The 19,207-nt window shown below is 37.3% G+C and overlaps 1 protein-coding gene across 1 annotated transcript in view; it reads left to right on the top strand.

Annotated features, from left to right (window-relative positions):
* LRPPRC (leucine rich pentatricopeptide repeat containing) overlaps positions 1-2,674 on the top strand; it is a 96,197-nt gene extending 93,523 nt beyond the window's left edge. The window contains exon 37 of the mRNA XM_034427671.3: positions 1,054-2,674. Within this exon, the coding sequence (XP_034283562.2) occupies positions 1,054-1,122 (69 nt within the window). The 3' untranslated portion in view covers positions 1,123-2,674. The remainder of the gene's footprint in view (positions 1-1,053) is intronic.
* Positions 2,675-19,207: the final 16,533 nt, after the last annotated feature.

Here is a 19,207-nt window from a genome sequence, read left to right as displayed (position 1 = left end):
GGCTTCCCCAAAAGCAAAGTGAGTGGGGAAGCCTGCAGGGAAGGTGGCAGGTTGTTCCCACTCCTTCCACTTTTTGTTCTGAGGAGCCTGGCTATGGAATACACAATCCCCATGACCCACACCACAGCAGCCACCTGTCCATCCTTTCACACTGGCCATCCTGGCCTGGCAACATTTGCACCGTGTAGCAACTGTTACCAGGATATCCTCCTGTATCTGGCTAGAGCCACTCCTGGCTAGCTACACCCATGCCGCCACAGCACTTACTCCCCATTGGCCTGCTTGTGACTTGAGACTGTCTGCAAGCTTTCCGGTTGACTATGTTTTTGAAATTCAGGAGGTTGCAAAGTGGTTCCTCACTTAATGACAGCAATGGGAACTGCCAGGATTACTTAGTGGCATTGCTATCACTAAGCAATGCGGTAAGTGTGATTTCACACTTAACGCCACGTCACTTTGCAGTGGAAATTCTGCTCCCAATTATCATTGTTAAGCAAGGACTGCTTGTACTTTATAAATCTTTTCCATGAGCTTTTGTATGACCTTTTTGCCATGCTTGTTAAGGGAATCACTGCAGTTATTAAGTGAATCACATGGTCATTAAGCAAATTCAGTTTACCCCCATTGACTATGCTTGTTAGAAATCAGCTAGGAAGGTCACAAATGGTGATCACATGACCCTGCAGCCATTGTAAGTACATGCAGGTTGCCAAGCACCCAAATTTTGATCATATGACCACGGGACACTGCGACAGTCGTAAGTTTAAGACTGGTCCTAAGTCACTTTTTTCAGTTTTGTCATAACTTTGAATATTGCTGAACAAATGGTTGTAATTTATAACAAAATAACAATACTTCCCCATTAAAAATATCCTTATATTTTTAATATCATTGCCGTTAGAATAGATATATCAAATATTCTGTTACAGAGAAAAATCTGAGGCTCTGATACAGAAATTGCTTGGTATATATGTTAAAATATGGCTTATTTGTGTTCTCACTTCAGTTTCTTGCTTTCTTTTTGTTTCTTGCTTTTTTTTTTTTTTACTGTAGGAAAGCTTCACATTCTACGCAGAGAAGTTAAGGAGTGAAAAGGAGTCACATTCATCCGATGATGATTAACTTGTTTATATATTAGCTTCTGTTAGAAATACTGTGATTATTGTAAAAGGGCCTGTTTTAAATTCTGTGTTATTGTCAGAAAATAAAGGTGAAAAAATAGGACTTTTTGTGTAATGTAACTGACTTCTATACCATTACAGATTTACACTAGTTTTACCCTGAAGGTTGCTTTTGCTGCTTACAAAAATATATATAAAAGAGTTACATGTGAACTATATGCTGTATTTTTCGGAGTATAAGACACACTTCCCCCCCCCCTCCAAAAAGAGGGTGAAAATTTGGGTGCATCTTATACACTGAATGTAGCCATAAACACAAGACACTGAGGCGGTGATGGTCTTTGGCAATCCCTGCAGCCTGGAACAGCTGATTGGGGGTATTCCGGAAGGCCGATCCACCCGCCAATCAGTTGCTTGTGCTGAATCAGGCTGCAATAATGTGCTGAAGCTGACCTGGCTATTTGCTATTTGCTGCAAGGACTCAGAGTTTGCAGCAGCAATCACATCCAGAAAGCACACACAAGTAATTGATTTAGCAGGATTCAATAACTTCTCTTTATATATAATATAACACATGAAATAAAATATACAATACCAAAAGCAGGTTTTCCAAGCAAAACACAAGCAGAGGAGAGGAATTTCAGTTTCAGTTTTGAGCAGCATACTAGTTTGCAGCTTTAGCACAGACTCAGAGCTGCATACCTAAACCACAGATTTCCATTGCCCAGGCTCCTTGCTGTCTCCTTCCTTGTTGCTCACACAGCAAATACTGTTTCAGTTTCCAAACAGCCCTCAACTCTCTCTCACACACTGACAGGACCCAAGCCAGATGAATACTGATGGATGCTAGTAGGCAGAGGCAGATTTTTTTTTCTTATTTTCCTCCTCAAATACTAAGGTGCGTCTTATACTCCGAAAAATACGGTATATCACTGTTTCTTCATTTCTTCTGGTCTGCATTCATTTTGCTACCTACCCTCAGCACATCTATTCCAGTAAAATTCTGGCTTCAAAGAATAAAGTTGTGCATGTATTCAAGATTTGTTTTTTTTTTGTTTTTTAAAACCGAGTGATTGGATTATAAGTAAGGGGAAACTAGCACAAAAAACTAAGACAATAGCTATAACGGGTGACAAACAGCTATAGTCAGCCAACAGAAAGAGTTGTAATTTTTCGAAAAACCTTCTGATCCCTAAAAACTCTTCATTTTTTCTAATTGTTTTTGATTGAGTTTCCAATCTTTTCTCACATGTAAATGGGGTAAAATAAGGATACTTCTGATACCAGATTCAACTACAGCAATTAAATTTCAGATTTCTGTAGCTCTTTCAAAGTTCAGAATTCGCTCAGACTCCAAAACCATAGATAATCCTTATCCTCACCAGTATTATATTGTATATATTTCCTTGAAAATGTTAGTTCCTTTTTAGAAAATCTGCAAATTTCATTAATGGTCACTGTACGAATGCAAAGCTCTGTAATTATTTTTACGGGTACAGAAAATTGTGAGATGGGCAGTTATACAAATCAAATAAATAATCAGAAATAATTAAGCCAATGTTTCCATTATTTGTCAAAGTTTGGACAAATTACTGCTTTATCTAAGAAATGTAGATATAGTACATTTTTCATTAGTGGTACCAGTGCCATAGATTTCCATTGTTAACTTTTTTATACTCACAACCTGGAGTATTTTTCTGTACTGTTTTTTTTTTCAGTATAGTTTGTTATTAGAGAGCACATTAATGGCACATTGTCGTGAGTATGCTTAAAATGTTGAAAGTATTTGTCATATGGAAACTTTGGAACATTTTTAAACAACCTTCCCTTGAAGTTCAGCCAAGAACTTTCTTCATACATTTTAGAGAATATGTGAAAGCTCCCGATTGGTGGAGAGATGGGGCGATGCATTTGGTTTTTCTTTTGCTGTTCTGTGTATCTTTCTTCCCCAGCAGGTGGGAATGACTCAAAATCACCAATGTACCAAATAGAGCATTATAATACAAGCCCCACCCTTTTCTATTTTCATCAATGTTGCATGCTCATTCAAAGGGGCTGGGGCTTGCAGTATAAGAGCTGTAGTGGCGCAGTGGTTAGAGTGCAGTATTGCAAGCTACTTCTGCTGATCACCGGCTGCCAGCAGTTTGGCAGATTGAATCTCACCAGGCTCAAGGTTGACTCAGCCTTCCATCCTTCCAAGGCCGGTAAAATGAGGACCTGGATGCTGACTCTGTAAACTGCTTAGAAAGGGCTATAAAGCACTATGAAGCGGTATATAAATCTAAGTGATATTGCTTTAATGCCTCATTTATCATCTTGTTGATTTTCATGCACACACAGTGCTGGGAAAGACATTGAGAGACAATAAGGCATAAACAAAATGCATAGCACACATACCATATGCTAGGGTCACTGCTGTTCTTTCCTCAGTTTCAGGCCCAGATCAAAGAACAACCCAGATGGATTAAGGTAATCTAATCCAGCACTCTGGCAGTCTGATCATTCAGAAGATACGGGAAAGTAACAAGCAGAGTCTTTCTTAAATAAGTAGAAAAGTCTAGTTCCTTGACATTGAAATTTGCAGTAATAGCATTGAATGATACACTGTAAATCTAAGCAACATGATCTATAGCAACTTTCTAGGGTTTCATTTCTGTTTTTCCTGAAAAGCAACTTGTATAAACTTAAATAGAGACTTCCAGTTGACGTTGCAGCGATATCAGACACAGGGAACAGGACTCCATGTTCCCTGTGCTGAGTTCTCTCTGTTTGTGGGCTCCGAGAGGAGCCAAAGCGGCAGTAGAGGCAGTAAAGCAAAGAGGGGCGCCCTGTGAGGTCGCAGAGTGTTGCACCTCTCCTGTCTGACCCAGGGTTCTTTTTCCCTCTTAGCCACGGCAAGAAGAAGAGGCAGCCTAAAGATGGCTGCCACACACCTGGGACAGCCAAATAACAACGAAGACTGGTGCTGGAGTGAAGTAGATGAACAGTGACTGGAACTGGGGGAGAAGATTCCTTTTTATTTTAAACTTAACCCCAAGGAATAATTTCAAACTATTTGCTCAGAATTATTTGTTAAAGCGGCATTTAAACATTCTGAGAAAATACCAGACTGAAAGAGAAAGGCACAAGAGAGAAAAATAATAAAATTTGAAATATACAGAAAATTGGACTCTTAAACTGGGAAGACATACTGGGAAGGCATTTTAAAATGCTGGAATCATTTACTTACAAAACTTATTCTGCTTTTATAATTGATTTACAACTAAAATGACAATTGACTAGTAGCAATACAGAAATTTAAGTTGAGTGTGCCACCTGCTGACGAAAGGAAAAATTACAAGTCTGGGAATACTTATATGAAGGACTGTGAAAATATTTACTGGATTATTCCTAACTACCCCATGACTACTGGAGACTCAAATATGAAAATAAGAAAGCTATTTAATTAAAGAGACCCCTGAATGTTATGCTAGAAGATTGAACCTGTAAAGGGGACGCAAAGAGGCTTTTGATAACCTCTGGGACTATTTAAATGGAACTGATTGTTTACCTATGGGATATAAAGAACTGTGATTAGTGCACTCCTTGAAGGACAATTTAAGGATTGAATAAATAGTTCTTGGACTGATGGACAAACATTATTTTTTTAAAACAAAATAAAATGCTTTATAAGGAAGAAATGAGTGGAACTTTGAAGGAGATGGGATTACTTTTTCAAAATAAAGGACATCATGGAGAAAGGATTAAACAGCCAAGAAGCAGATGCAGACAATGATAAAGATCCAAAAGAGGAATACCGGAGGCAAGCCAAAAAAACATAGCAATTAAAGTATTGAAGCGGGCAAGAGATGATGGATAGATTATTTCTCTTTTGCTGTTCTGATTTGCTTTTCTTTTTCTCTTTTTTTAGATAGGTGTGATGACTAGAAGTTAGAATAAGAGATAGAAATAGGGGAAGGGGGAATATTAGTGTATACACTTATATGATGAAAGCAATAACAAGAAAACATGGAATAATTGAATAATGACAGACTAACTTAATATAAATGTGTATTATTATTAGAAATATATAAATGGATTGAATGTAATAACTGATTAATTCTACTAGTTTTATTTGTATTAGAATGTATGACACCCAGGTGCCACACTATTCACGCGTTGATATGTTTGTAAAAAATTTTTTAAAAATTAAAAACTGGGTGGGGGGGAAATTGGCAGTAATAGCATTGAATAATACACTGTAAATCTAAGCAACATGATCTATAGCCATGATGGCGAACCTATGGCACATGTGCCACAGGTGGCACGTGTAGCCATATCGGGCACGCCAGCTCAGCTCTGGCGCATATGTACATGCTGGCCACCTGATTTTCAGGCCTTTTGGGCCCACCAGAAGTAGGGAAACAGGCTGTTTCCTGCCTCAGGAGGGCCTGGAGGGGGTGGGGAAGGCTGTTTTCACCCTCCCCAGATGCATAGAGAGGATCTGGAGCCAGGTGACAAAGAAAAATGGGCCTATCGAGCCATTGCGTGCCAGGAGCGGGGGGGAGGGCGAGTTGGATGCGCATGCACAGGGTGAGGCATGTAGAATTATGGGTGTGGGCACGCGCGCAAGTGCGAACTCCCCCATGCCCCCCTTCTTGGCACGCGATGGCAAAAAGGTTAGCCATCACTGATCTATAGCAACTTTCTAGGGTTTCATTTCTATTTTTCCCGAAAAGCAACTTGTATAAACTTCCACACAGAACCAAGAAATACAAATTCCTTCATTTTTGCAACAAACTAATCTTGGAAGTAGAATTGTATAGAAGATCTTGGGCCAGAATATGAGAATAAATAAAGTTGCTTCCTGAAACCATAGTTTGTTTACATAATTATTAACACTGCATAGGGTACTCTTTCCTCTATTATAGATGTCAGAGTTCATCCCTCATTCTCCATAGGGTGTTCGAATCTCATCAACCCTGATAACATTTATTTTTTTCTTCCTAGTATATTTCTTGCAAGTGCAGCGTCTGTTTTTTTCAGATCAGCCAAATGTTGATCCATTGGTTGCAACAGGAATTGAGTAACTGGGTTGTCACGCAAGCCTGATGTGAGCTGAGAGAGTGACTGGCCCAAAGTCACGCAGCCAGCTTTCACGCCAAAGGTGACACTAGAACTCAGTCTCTTGGTTTCTAGCTCAAATTGGCTCTCCACACTGATAATAGAATGATGTGATTAAATTACTCCCATTTCTATGCTTAAATTTTCAGGCAAACAAGAAAGAGCTGTATAATAAAGCACAACACAACAGGTTTTGCTAATTAGCACTATAATTATTTTTCTCTAGTGCTTATATATATTAAGATAATGACACATGGCTCCATGTTTGAGTGTTTTGTTTTGCAGAGAAGTTTATTTAGGTGTTTAATGTTATTTTGTAATGAAAGGCATTTCTCCCTTTTTTGGGGAACTACTCCAGAAAAAAAAACATTTCTGTAATTGAATCCTTTCGGCAATCCATTCAGTAGACTATAACTCTTACTCCTACATGTCCTTTAGAAGTTCTGTTCTATGCACAGAGGAGCAAAGTGTGTTACAGAAACCAAAGTATATTAAACTATGAAAATAGAGAACTTGTGAATGTTTTAAATAACAAAGACAAAAACATGAAGGCCCTGCATTCCACCTTGAACAGCTAAAAATCAAGATGACAAATGTCTGTAAAAGAGCAAAATGCAGTTATTCTCAATAGTTTTTTGGTTTGATAGTTTTGCTATCACACAGAGTTGATCTGTCAAGGGGAAGAAGAATGTCTTTCAGTAACAAATAATCATAAAGTAAATGAAGAGGTCATTTGGCCTATGTTGTAAAACCAATTTATTTTATCCCTGAATAGTTCATAGAGTTAAAGAATCACATTGCATCATAATCACCCTTTCTCCATATTAATATGCTCAGTTCCAGCCATCTAAGACCTGATTTCCTTGCACTTTATATCATTGTCCCCTGTAATATTAAAATTAAAGTCCCAAAAGTGCTTTTCAAAAGACAACTAGACTTTCTTGGGGTTTTTTCTTTGAAAATGTTTCGCTTCTCATCCAAGAAGCTTCTTCAGTTCTAACTGAATGGTGGGGAATGGAACGATTCATATCCCTTGCAGGATTCCTTCCATTCCCCATCAGTCGGTCAAAACTGAAGAAGCTTCTTAGATTAGAAACCAAATGTTTTCAAAGGAAAAAAACCAAGGAAGTCCAGTTGTCTTTTGAAAAGCACCTTTGGGTCAACCATGACCTGGATGATTGAGAATCTCCATAGACACTAGAATTAAAGAAAAGCCAGCATTAGTCACTAGTAACAGATTCAGGTTTGCAAACAAAATACTATAAGAACCTCCCTTGGTTTTATTATGTCATTTAGTATCTTTGAAATAGAATTGGTTGTAAAAAAAATATTTCTGAGCACAAAAAAAATACTGAAAGTGTTTTAAAAGTTCCTTGCCAAATGGCTTTCTAGTTTGCTTGATTTTAATACATATTTATTATAATAAATATATGTCCTCCTCCCCAGCAAAAAGGATGGAAAGCACAAGCGATGGCCAGTATTCAGCAAATTTGTAAATGCAGCAGAGATGAGTTCATCCTAACTTGTGGCCTATTGGTCACCAGTCCCTCCAGCAGCCCAATCAGAGGAGGAGGAAGTGTGGGAGTTGGAGTCAGCATCAAGGCAACCTGAGAGCTCCAAGGGGGAAGAGGGAATGGAGCTGGCAGAGAGAGAGAGACAGAGGGGGAGCCTGGGCCATCTGTCAGCCCTCAGATGGAGAATCAACAACCCCCAGGTCCAGAGGTGGCTGATGACGAAGAGGAGGAACAGTTAGGTCCAGTGCCTGATGCACAGATGCACAGAAGGCAGAGGACAGGAGAGCAGTGGAAAGCTATGGGCCGATCCTGGGGAAGGAAGAGCTACCGCTGCTAGCAAAGCCCCACCCTAGCTCTGGGGATAAAAGGCAGGGGACGGAGATGAATAGATGTGGCAGACAACTATTCATCTTCTGGCCAGACAGACTTGTTAGCCTGCGTTGAGAAACTTTTTGCCGGGGCTGCTGACACTTCTAATAAAGGAATCTGAGTTAACTTCAGAAGGTTTGTCATGTTTGGAGAGCTGGGTCAGAACACTAACTTTTTATTTGACTCTAAGTATAAATACAAAAAACCATATCCAATTTCAGTTGGTTTTGAGATCTGCAGTCACAGTATAATAGTTCTGCTTAGTAGGGTACAAAATGTGATTGAATTATATCCAGACATAATAGCTAAAAAGTTCAATAATTTTTTTATCTAATACATAAAAACTCATACATTTCCAAATCAAGTGTTTCTAAAGGGCACATTTTTCAAGTGAAGTCAAAAAAATCAAGTTGGCAGCAGTGATCATGTAATTGAGACAACTACTTTGACTTTTCTAGTTCCCCAATCCACCCCACTTAACGCACCAATACTTTATTTTTCATGCCAGCAACCCAAACCATTCAAGGCTGAGAACTGAACCAACAATGTGGGTTTGAAATGAACCAGTAGTCTTGTATGCCAATGAAGTATTTCATGTAAAAATAGATTTTTTAAAAAGAAATCACATATATGGTTTACTGAGTGAAAAAAGGACATGCAGAAGATAGATGAAATTTAATGGGTTAATAATGAATAATTTCTGACACATTGTCAAAGACCTTCCATATTTCCCCATTCTAGAATTAGACTGATGAAAATTCAAATGGGGAAAACAGGTAATTGTACCATATAACAGGATTTCAAATCAAGAGGAGGCAATAAAGAATTAATTACAGACTGAATAGAGAACCTTTGGTTGGGTCCAAAAACAATATCAAAGTTTTAACTTATTTATTTTAATTGGAGGGGGCGTGTCTTTTGTATGTGACTCAGAGTCACATAATTTGAGTTGAATGTCATATCAACACGTAAGTAAAATAATAAAATTCATTTGGCATTTAAAGATAGAATTCTTGTTTTCCAGTAAAATACTATCTTGCATGTCCAAGAATATCCTCTGTGTGTCTGTGTGTGTTGTATTTGTATGAATAACTTTTCTAAGCCATGCTAATAACATTATAAATTTATCTAAATGGAGCAAGTGAAAACTACTTTGGAAAAGTGTGTTGTACCATTAAATGCAGGAGGGGCAGAAAATTGTGGTAATTTATGGGTTTATTATTATTTATACACATGAATGTGTTCAGTGTCAAGCTTCTGGGTTTGAATATATTATAAAGCAGCTATAATGTACTTTTTTATTATATGGAATACTGATGTTCTCCATAAAATACACAAAGCTAAATAGACAAATCCTCCTCTTTATTCTTTTTGAAAAGGAACAAATCAGAGATACATTCTAAATAGTTGAATGTATTAAGACCCACTGCAACCAGAAGATGAAAAAGAAAGAAAATTGCTTTTCTGAATACAGATAATACTTAGCCAAATAATCACTGTAAACAATTACTAGCAGTAATTTATTGTTGTTATTATTATTTAGAATGCAGAGAAATGGAGTTTTAAAATGGTGGTCAATGCAGTCAAAATGAAATTAATGGCATCCCAAGTGTTAGGTTTTACTCTTGCAAAATGCTGTCGTAGGTCAAGTACAGCAACAAGCCACTTTCTGGGATTGTGTTTTTAGGAATCCAAAAAACAAAAATAGCAATTTTGCATTGTTCCTATCACACAAATGGTTGCAGCAGCTTTAGGTTTATTTAGCGACAAAGTATTATTTGGTGAGAAACATAGTTCTGCCTTTGGGTTCTTCTGGCATCAGGCTGCTGTGATGATTATTGTTGTTTAATATTCAGTTTAATTTAATCTAGTGAAATAAGAGGATGGTTTTTTCAGGTTCCCCAGAAGTTTTAAAATAATCCACTTCATATATTCCACTGCCTACAGAGAAAACATAGCTCATGGAAAAGAGAGAAAAGGTGATAAAAATATTAAGAGAATGGATACCAAATATCTCTTCTTTTACTGTATGGCATGACTAATGAAGTTTGAAAGCGATTCTTGATGCTCTCTTTGAAAATGGTGGGTATAGTTTCAAGATCATATGCTAAAAATCGGTTCTTTCTTCCAGATTAGCTGAACTTGGAACTTGTGTTCTGTTCCTCAGTTAGCCCTCTTGGTTACATCTTTGTTGTTATAACTGAGCTCTTACATCCTTCTACAAATAATATAATCAATTTGACTTCTGTGTACTCCATCTGATGATGTCTATGTGTTAGCAAAGAAGAAATAATTGGATTGACAGAGATTGAACTGTGGTTCCCCTGCTTCATTTCAGTTTCCTAGGCCATGGTGCCAACAGTAGTTTCTTCTTTCATATTTCCAACTTTGGCATTCCAGTCTCCAACCACAAGTAGCACATCTTGCTTGCGTTTTGTTTTATATTCAGGTTGAACATGGCCATAAAACTCTCCTCCTCTGTTTTGCTGCATGGAATATAAAATTGCTATATAATTCCTAATTAGGAAAACAGCACCAGTCCTTTAATTTTCATGTCCTGAATAATAAATGTCCAATTAAGTGCACTCTGATTAAGAGTCCAGTTGTAGTCCATCTCAATTTGCTGAGGCCTTAGATGTCAGTTTGTAGTTGATTCATTTGATCTTTCATTTGTGATGATTTTTTTCATATTCATGCTTCTTGGAAGTCATGCTTCCACTGTAAGTCTATCTTTGCGATTTCAGATTTTATTTTCCTGCTTGGCAAAGGCAGTAACTAGACATCCTAAAAGATCCGTAACACTTCCTTAGTGGCATATTGAGTGTCATCCAACTTTAAGAACCATCATCTGGCACTATATTTCAATCATTTTACATTTACTACCTTAGATTCTAAGTAAAATACACTGCCTTTTCAGCACAATACAAAAGGATGCCTTTGCCATTGTCACTAGAGTGATAATCTGCCTTCAGCATCTTTCTATATCGCTACTACCTAAAATAGGAGCCTGCTTGTTTTAGTTGGGCATCTAGAATGACCTTTGTGCCTTCAGGGGTCCAAATGGAAATATATATTCTTGGCGAATAACTGCAAGGTTCTTCATTCATCCTTCCTAGGATGACACCCTCTCCCTTGTCACGATGAAACAATACAGCAGGACACTGTTGTGACGCATTAGGCAGCATGACATTTAAAAGGGGTGGGAATTTAATCTCATGGGCATGATTATTTTGATTCCCCCTCCCTACATTCACTCTGGTCCTTCTACAATCTCTAGCAACAACCAAACAGCATGGGTGAATGCTGAAGAATTATGGTTTAATAATACCTGAAGGATTCAATGTTATATCTAATATCTACATTCGTTTTTGAAAGTTTCTGCTGCTATAGTTCCACAGGTTGTGTAAATATTTTATCTTAGAGTCACTTAAGCCAGCCTGCCATTTTCATTCACTTGAGCGTGAGGTCAACCCTAAGCTCTACTTGGCTGTAGTTTCATCTATGAAACTTTTCAACTTTCCAGTTCCTCGCCATATTTGTGAATGCAAAACAAATTTGCATTGATCCTGGAAAATGAATAGATTCTAGTTATCTAACTGAGCTCATCTTGCATGTAAGGGTATTTGCTCTTCCAGTGGAGACAGCTTCCCATATGCCCTGTCTCAAATCCTATTTACCATCACAGTGAAACTTGTTTCATCTTGCCATAAACCTTGTTATTTGAACAGCAATAGCAACTATGTTGGCATGCTAGTCTTACAGAATTTGTTTCCATGTCCCCCTTCCAGGACCTTCCCACATTCATAAGATAGCTCAGCTACGGTAACTGAAAACTTTCAATTGCTGTAGCAGAACTTGTAGAAATAGCTAAATTGAGTTGCTTAATCAGGGAAGGAGCAATAGCTATTTGTATAAAAGACTGGAAACCCTTTATGGGCTTTCTGCTGAAAACGAATAAAAATAAACAGATGAAATCTAGATATGGTTATGTAATTTGGGAGGGTGAAAGCAGTATTAACCTTGTAACTGCTACAAAGAAGCGCGGAAGTCACTTCTTTAAATATTTCATTTCCCCCCCTTTTCTTGATGTTTACTGTTCACATTTTCTTCTCTTTCCTATTTTTCTTTTTATCTCTTTTTTTTTCTATATTCTTGTTTATTTTTCTGTATCTTTTAATTTTGTAAATAATCTTTCTTCATATCGCACACACAAAACACTCTTGCTTTTAATTGGCTGATATTCTCTACACTATACACTCAGCTGTAAACTAGCTCAGATGGACAAATTGCAAGAAATAATTGGTTGAAAGTGTTTTCTGTATGCTCCAGGCTCACAAGCATGTAGGCCACATCATGCTGAAAGCTTTTGAGAAAAATGTGGAGCAGCAGTGGTAGAGTGTTTCTGAACTGCATCATGAATGATTGGCAAGTGTATGAACTATGTCAGTCCTCACTACATTCTGTTCTGGAAATCTGGGGTGGGGAAGGGTTTCTGCACAGGTTCCTCCCATTTATCCTCTTTTCAGTAAGGCTGTGAGCAGAAAGTTCAGTGGAATATTTATTTATTTATTTATTTATTTATTTATTTATTTATTTATTTATTGGTTCAATTTATATGCCGCCCTTCTCCGGAGACTCAGGGCAGCTTACAATGCGTTAAGCAATAAATAAATAAATAAATAAATAATTTTATTTCTATACCGCCCTTCTCCCGAAGGACTCAGGTGGTGTACAGCCTATTAAAAGCACAAAGACAGACATCAATTAAAAATAATTAAAATTATTAAATAATTTCAGTTCAGATTTAAAACCCCAAAAATTTAAAACACCCAATTTAAAATCATTACATTGATAGCCTGGTCTGGCGGAACAGCAGGGTCTTGAGGGCACAGCAAAATAAATGGATAGCCTTCATACTTTTGTATATACCTGCTTAGTAGGGCTTTCGGGCCCCCCTAAGCGGTGTTCTTTTTTATACAAAGTCAGCTTATTGCCCCCACAATCCGGGTTCTCATTTTACCTACCTTGGAAGGATGGAAGGCTGAGTCAACCTTGAGCCTGGTGAGATTTGAACTCACAGTAATTGCAGACAGCTGGCAGCTAAGTGCTACTTAACAGCACTTTAGTCCGCTGCACTACCAAGGCTCTTATTTATGCCTATTTTCCACATTCAGCTCCTGACAAAGTCCCTGTCCAAGAATATTTAAGGAAAATATTCCTCATTCTAGTGCCCTCCATCTGGTGTTCGCCTATCAAGTTCAGGCAACAATGGTGGACACCACTTTATTAACATCTAATTCTTGTAATGCTGAGAAATAGAATTTTTTCATGCCATCTATGAACCAAATTACTTGAAATTCAGATGCCCCTTGTTGCGAATTTTGACTTTAGGAGAAAAAAATCAGCCTAAATGAACAGCTTTTCCTTGTTGTCACAAGCACTCTGTGTTCAAATACCAAGCCAAGCAGCCATTTCAAAGTAGCCCCTGCTCAAATGGCTGTATTTAATGGCTCTATAATAAGAGCATACTTCTTTTCCTCAGTTGCCTATGAGAGCAAATTCTAGAAAGGGTTAAATGGCTTTTTAAAAATATCTCAACCTTCCATTTAAATGTTGTCTCCTTAATTAATAGTTGTTAACACTCCGTGAACTGTTGTTGTTCATTTTTGGTTCACGGTTTTTTTCCCCCCAATCCACATGTCAGAGGAGTGCAGGCAAGTTTATTGCTTATCACCCACCCTGGAATTTAAAAAAGAACTGTCTCAAAATCTAATAAATTATTCTGTCTAGATTAAGAGATAAGAATTCCTGATTTTTTTTCTTTATTGTATCAGCCAAATAAACTATGAAATCCTTTTTTTACCACCTACTGAAGACTTCTTTCCTTCCTTCCCTGACTGATAATACTATAATATTCTCACCAACAAATACCAACTTCTCTTATAACAGCAAAAGTCCAAGTCACATGCTGAGATCACTTCTGGCTCTTTTAAAAGTCTTTGTTGAAGGTACCAAGGATTCACTCATGCCTGCATCAAAACAAGCAGATGTTATGTGTGTAATTTTAACAATAGGTACTAAAATTTAGCCCCAAACAGGTAGAAATCTTGATCCTAATACGGTACCTCGTCTTAGAGGAGTTGTGGCAATATAGACTTATTTCACAGGGTGAAACTGATCCAGTTAATGAGACCCTTATACGGTAGATGATATAGCTACCACATGATTTATGACAGAAGCCATTCTTCATTTATTTCCTATTAAGCAAAGAGCAAATTCAGCCTTAGGCTTTCCTCAAATTTAATCAACTCTATTGGTCTGAATCTCAGATGACAGTGTTCCAACTCACAATAATATGGCACCCCTTTGCAAACGACCCTGAAATCATCAGCTATCTCTCACCCACATCTATGGACCCTTTCAGAAGCACTGGATTCTTCTTCCCCGAAATGGTGCATCAGATGTGTGGGATTACAATATCCATCATGTGTTCAGGAAACTATGTAAATTGAAGTTCCAACATGTTTAAAGAACAATTTAGCAAAGACTGCTCTGACTAAAGATCAAATCATATTGGACTAGAAAATATAAAATCTGATTTATATAACATTACATTACTTTTTCACATAAAAATAATCTATTCACTTAAATCTGCCTGCATACTCTAATTTCATATATGTCTGTCTTAAAATAATCTTAAAACTAAACTTAAAATAAACACTTTCTGGATTTCATATTTTCTACATCAAATTGTAAATAAGTTTCTTTCTTAAGCTTATCTTTTTGAATCTCTTTTGATTACTAATGATTTTTTTCTGCTCCTTCCTCCTAACTCCTGTTCGAATTATGATTCTTTCTTTTAATATAGCCTTCTTCTCTTTAGCTGTGTCTTTTCCCTTGGTTATTCGTGTTCTTTCTTTAGAATTCTGTTTTGTTCTTCTCAGATTCTTTTTGGTCTTGTTTCCATTTCATGAAATTGTGGCCATCTCATGAGACATGAGTTTCCTGATACTTTCTGTGATCAATATCTACACCTGAATGGCTGCTTAAGAACCATCTTTTCCGTGAAGGAGTCTGTCGTTTAAGCCTATTTTCCAGAAGAGAGTCAGAAATAGTTCTATGTCCCTGAGGTTGCTTTTCTAGTTAGTAGAAACAAATTTTACCCAATCTCAGATTTCTCCACTATAGTGAGAAGTACATTCTGAAGATTATCTGCTGTGAACATTAATTTATGTTGAGTTAATGCAAATCAGTAATCTCTCTTTTTTTTTAATAGATTCATAACACTGGAAGTCACCACTTAAGCCTGAGTCTCATACCTGGTTCAGAATTATAATCCAAATTCAAACATCCTGTCCAGATCATTGACCAGCTCAGCTTCCTCTTGGTCACAACCAACAAAGGAGAACAAATTAGTTCCGTGTATGATTATTCTCACAATAGAGCTGTAAATTTTCTGATATTCAGCAGAAATCTATTATGTTTTGAAGTGGTACAGAACAAAAGGCATAATGCTATTCACATATTATGTGGCATCCTTAGACACCTGGGTTTAGTCTTCTTTTAAAAGAGCACAGACTATTCTCAAATGCTCTAGCACAATGGTCTAGGGGTTTAGCACTCTTCTGGAAGTCTGTTGCACAGATTTATTTCAACTAAGGAAGAAAAAACTATATACTCCCAAATGAGCATATTCATTTCCCACAGTTTGCATTGACAAGTTTTTTTTGTTTTGTTTCATCACACTTTTTATTTATTTATTTATTTTTTGTTCCTGTTCCTGCTATTTTCATGCCATTGGGCATTGCCAATCATCCCATGCATGGAAGGAGCCTCTTCTACACTTTTTGGTTTACTATTTGGAATGATAAATTTATTATTTTACATGTCAAACTGTAGATCACATTGTGACTGACTGTAAACTGAAAGTATATACTGGTCCAGTATCTGATTTTCTTTTTAAAATAAACAATGCAGCATTTCAATGATTAGATGGCCTAGGCCCTAGACTATATTTGAATATAGATCTTTTTGACATTTATATTTTATTGGGTTCTACTAATCTAGTTCAAATGTTAATTTATATTGCTAGTCCATGTATGATATGCCATATACCAGGGGTGGGATCCTACCGGTTTAACAACCAGTTTGCTAAGTGAGTGCGACAGACGCGTGCTGCATGTGCCAGACACACACTGTGCACACATGCACAGTTTGGAAAAAATTCACCTTCTGCATTGCTGCTGGCAAAGTAAACAGCTGAGGCGTGGCAATCCACTCTGCCACGCCGATCAGCTAGGCTTGGGAAACAGAAATATAGGTGAGTATAACGCAGGGGCAGGCGGGCCCACTCCAAAATCGGAGCAAACTGGTTCTCTCACGGCTGAAAGTCAGAGCTAACGGTTCACCCGAACTGGTCCGAACCAGTAGAATCCCACCACTGCTATACACTAAATAAATAAATACATATTTTTCATTTGTGGCAATTAATCTAATCAGCTAAAGTTCCAGTATTTTGAGTTTCTCAAATGCTCTTTTTTTTAACTGTTTGATTTCAGAAGACTGAGAGAAAGAAAAGTACACCATAAGAAACATTGAGAAGAAAAGGGGTGGGGGCAGCTGCTACAGTCAGCCAGTATTGTTAAAGATTAACCTGTATGAGAATTTTGGACATTGTAGTTAGGGGCATCTGTGGTAGGCGTGTATCAAAAGAGTGAAAATGGTAACTGCAATCACTTGATTAGTTAAACCCCCCCTTTTAACATGCACATGTTTGCTTCCATTGCATGAAAAAAGGGGAGATTTTGCCCAGCTGCAGCTGGCATCTTGACCTTTTTCATCCCACCCCCTGTGGATATCCCAGGATGCAATTCAACATACAGGAAAGTTAATGAACATTGTTGCATTATTAGTTATATGATAATGAGTCTTAGTTTTACCGATTGACCACGGTGTGGCTGCACATCCCTAATTCTTAACTGATAAAAGAGAATCTATGTGTCTTTTGTGCACATCAGGATGGGCAGGGAGATAAAAGTAAGATCTGACAGATGTTCCTTAACTCGACAGCATGTGCACACTTGCTTTCTGCAAGACTTTTCGGCTTTCAAATGCCAAAATAGCTGTTGTAGCCTTGCTCTCCCCCAAATTCCATTGTACGGGGATCTCCTCTTGTCATAACACCACTTCTGAGCACTCATCCTGCTTAGTCCCTTTAGCAGAACACTTAGAGGGTGGAATTTTAAAATATTAAAAACCTTGTTTAAGCAATGTCAAGTCTTGATTCACTTCACAAAAGGAAAAACTAAAGGGGGAGAAAAAGGGGGCATTTTTACATCTTTCGTCCTCTAAATTCAGAATTTTCTATGTGGTGTGAGATTTCCCCAATTATCTCTCTTCCTTTCTATTTGCTCCCCCTTTTTTCTAAAAAAAAAAGGGTGCGAAAAGAACCCCATCACCTTGCATTCACAACAGACAGTCAGCCTAGAATTTAATCCTTAAAAATAGAGGGTTTTTTTAAAAAAAAAAGAAAAAAAGGAAAAGAAGAACTGACTTGCCAATATAATCTGGAAACTAGCAAATTAGAAAAGAGATCCTAATCATAACAGAACATTATGCAAAAGAGAAAAAAAAATCTTTTTTTTTTTTAAAAAAGTCTTAAATACAATAAAAAGGAATAATTAAGAATCAGAGAGAGGCCACCATCTAGACAATTTAATGATGCCACATGAGAATGAAAATGTCTAGGCCTATCTCTTTTCATTTTCATCTTTTTAAAGAGAAAGTTGGGTAATTTAAAAATTATTGAAATACTAGTTCACTTTTTAATATTTTTGTCTATAGCTCTATTATCTTTATATTAAATATACCCGCTCTAACTATACAGTAAGTAAGTCTGTATCTACAGGGGGTTTTGCTTTCGTTCCATAGGAAGCAAGCTTTCTGAAAATTTCTAAAGCGTCTTGAGGGGACAAGGTTGACAAATGGCTAAGGAGAAAATACCAATTTACCACAAGACAAAACTGATGAACTTGCTTTCTGTGCGCGCACGCACAAGCACGCACACAAGAGCAACTTCTAGGAAACTTTCTACCACTTCCTCTTATTTTTACCTTTTTTTCCCAGTCAGGTGGAAACACTGTTAAAAAAAAACACACAAAACCCTGGGCTGACAGCATTCCATCCTCTCCGTTGTTTAAACCTGGGGTCTCCAACCTTGGCAACTTTAAGACTTGTGGACTTCAACTCAGCTTTCTGGCTGAGGAACTCTGGGAGTTGAAGTCCACAAGTCTTAAAATTGCCAAGGTTGGAGACCCCTGGTTTAAACTATGCTTAAGAGCTTTGGGACACTTTCTTGGAAATTATGTTAGAGCATATCAGCTTCCTGTTTATTTATTTTTTAGCAGAACAATTGTAAAATAGATTAGAATCTGTTTTAGCTGCTTGATGTCAAAGGTGACTTCTAAGAACTCATTGGTGCTTTTAGGCATGACATTACTTAACGTAAGTTGTCTATGATTGTACTTTGCTTTTTTAGAAGCCAATAATAAATGAAAATGCTGCTGCTGCTACCATAACTACTGCTTCTGATTATCCCTGCAGCATTCCAAACAAATTCAGTTTTTTATTTGCAGGAATAATGTCTTCTGGATAAGCAATGTCTTTTCCATGCCTGATGCACCAATGCCAATCTGCATGTTCATACATCATCAACACAATATGGACCTTCCTCTCTGTATGTTTCCAATCCATCATCCCATTGCATTGGGGTTCCTTTTTAATAGTGTTCAGAAAATGTCAAGCAATGCCAACTGGTTGGTTGATTTAATTTTGGCTTAGTGTATTGTGTGTGCACCTATATTTGCAATTTATAAGCACTAGTTTAGTGTGTTGTTCAAATCCAGCCAGATACAATTGCTACAAAACAGGCAAGTTTTGGCTTATTTTATGAACTAAGCCTATGTTTATGTAAGAATAACACAGTCAAATTAAATTAATGGGATGGGGTCAGATGGGAAGATGTTCAGAAATTAGGTTTTACTCACAATGAATTTTAAGAAAGTAAATAAAAAGACGAGGACAAAATGTGGACAGAACAAA

Source organism: Pantherophis guttatus, chromosome 1, assembly GCF_059756535.1.
Source record: "Pantherophis guttatus breed Tessera chromosome 1, ASM5975653v1, whole genome shotgun sequence".
In the NCBI taxonomy this organism is placed as follows: domain Eukaryota; kingdom Metazoa; phylum Chordata; class Lepidosauria; order Squamata; family Colubridae; genus Pantherophis; species Pantherophis guttatus.
This window is presented reverse-complemented; position numbering and strand designations above follow the sequence as displayed.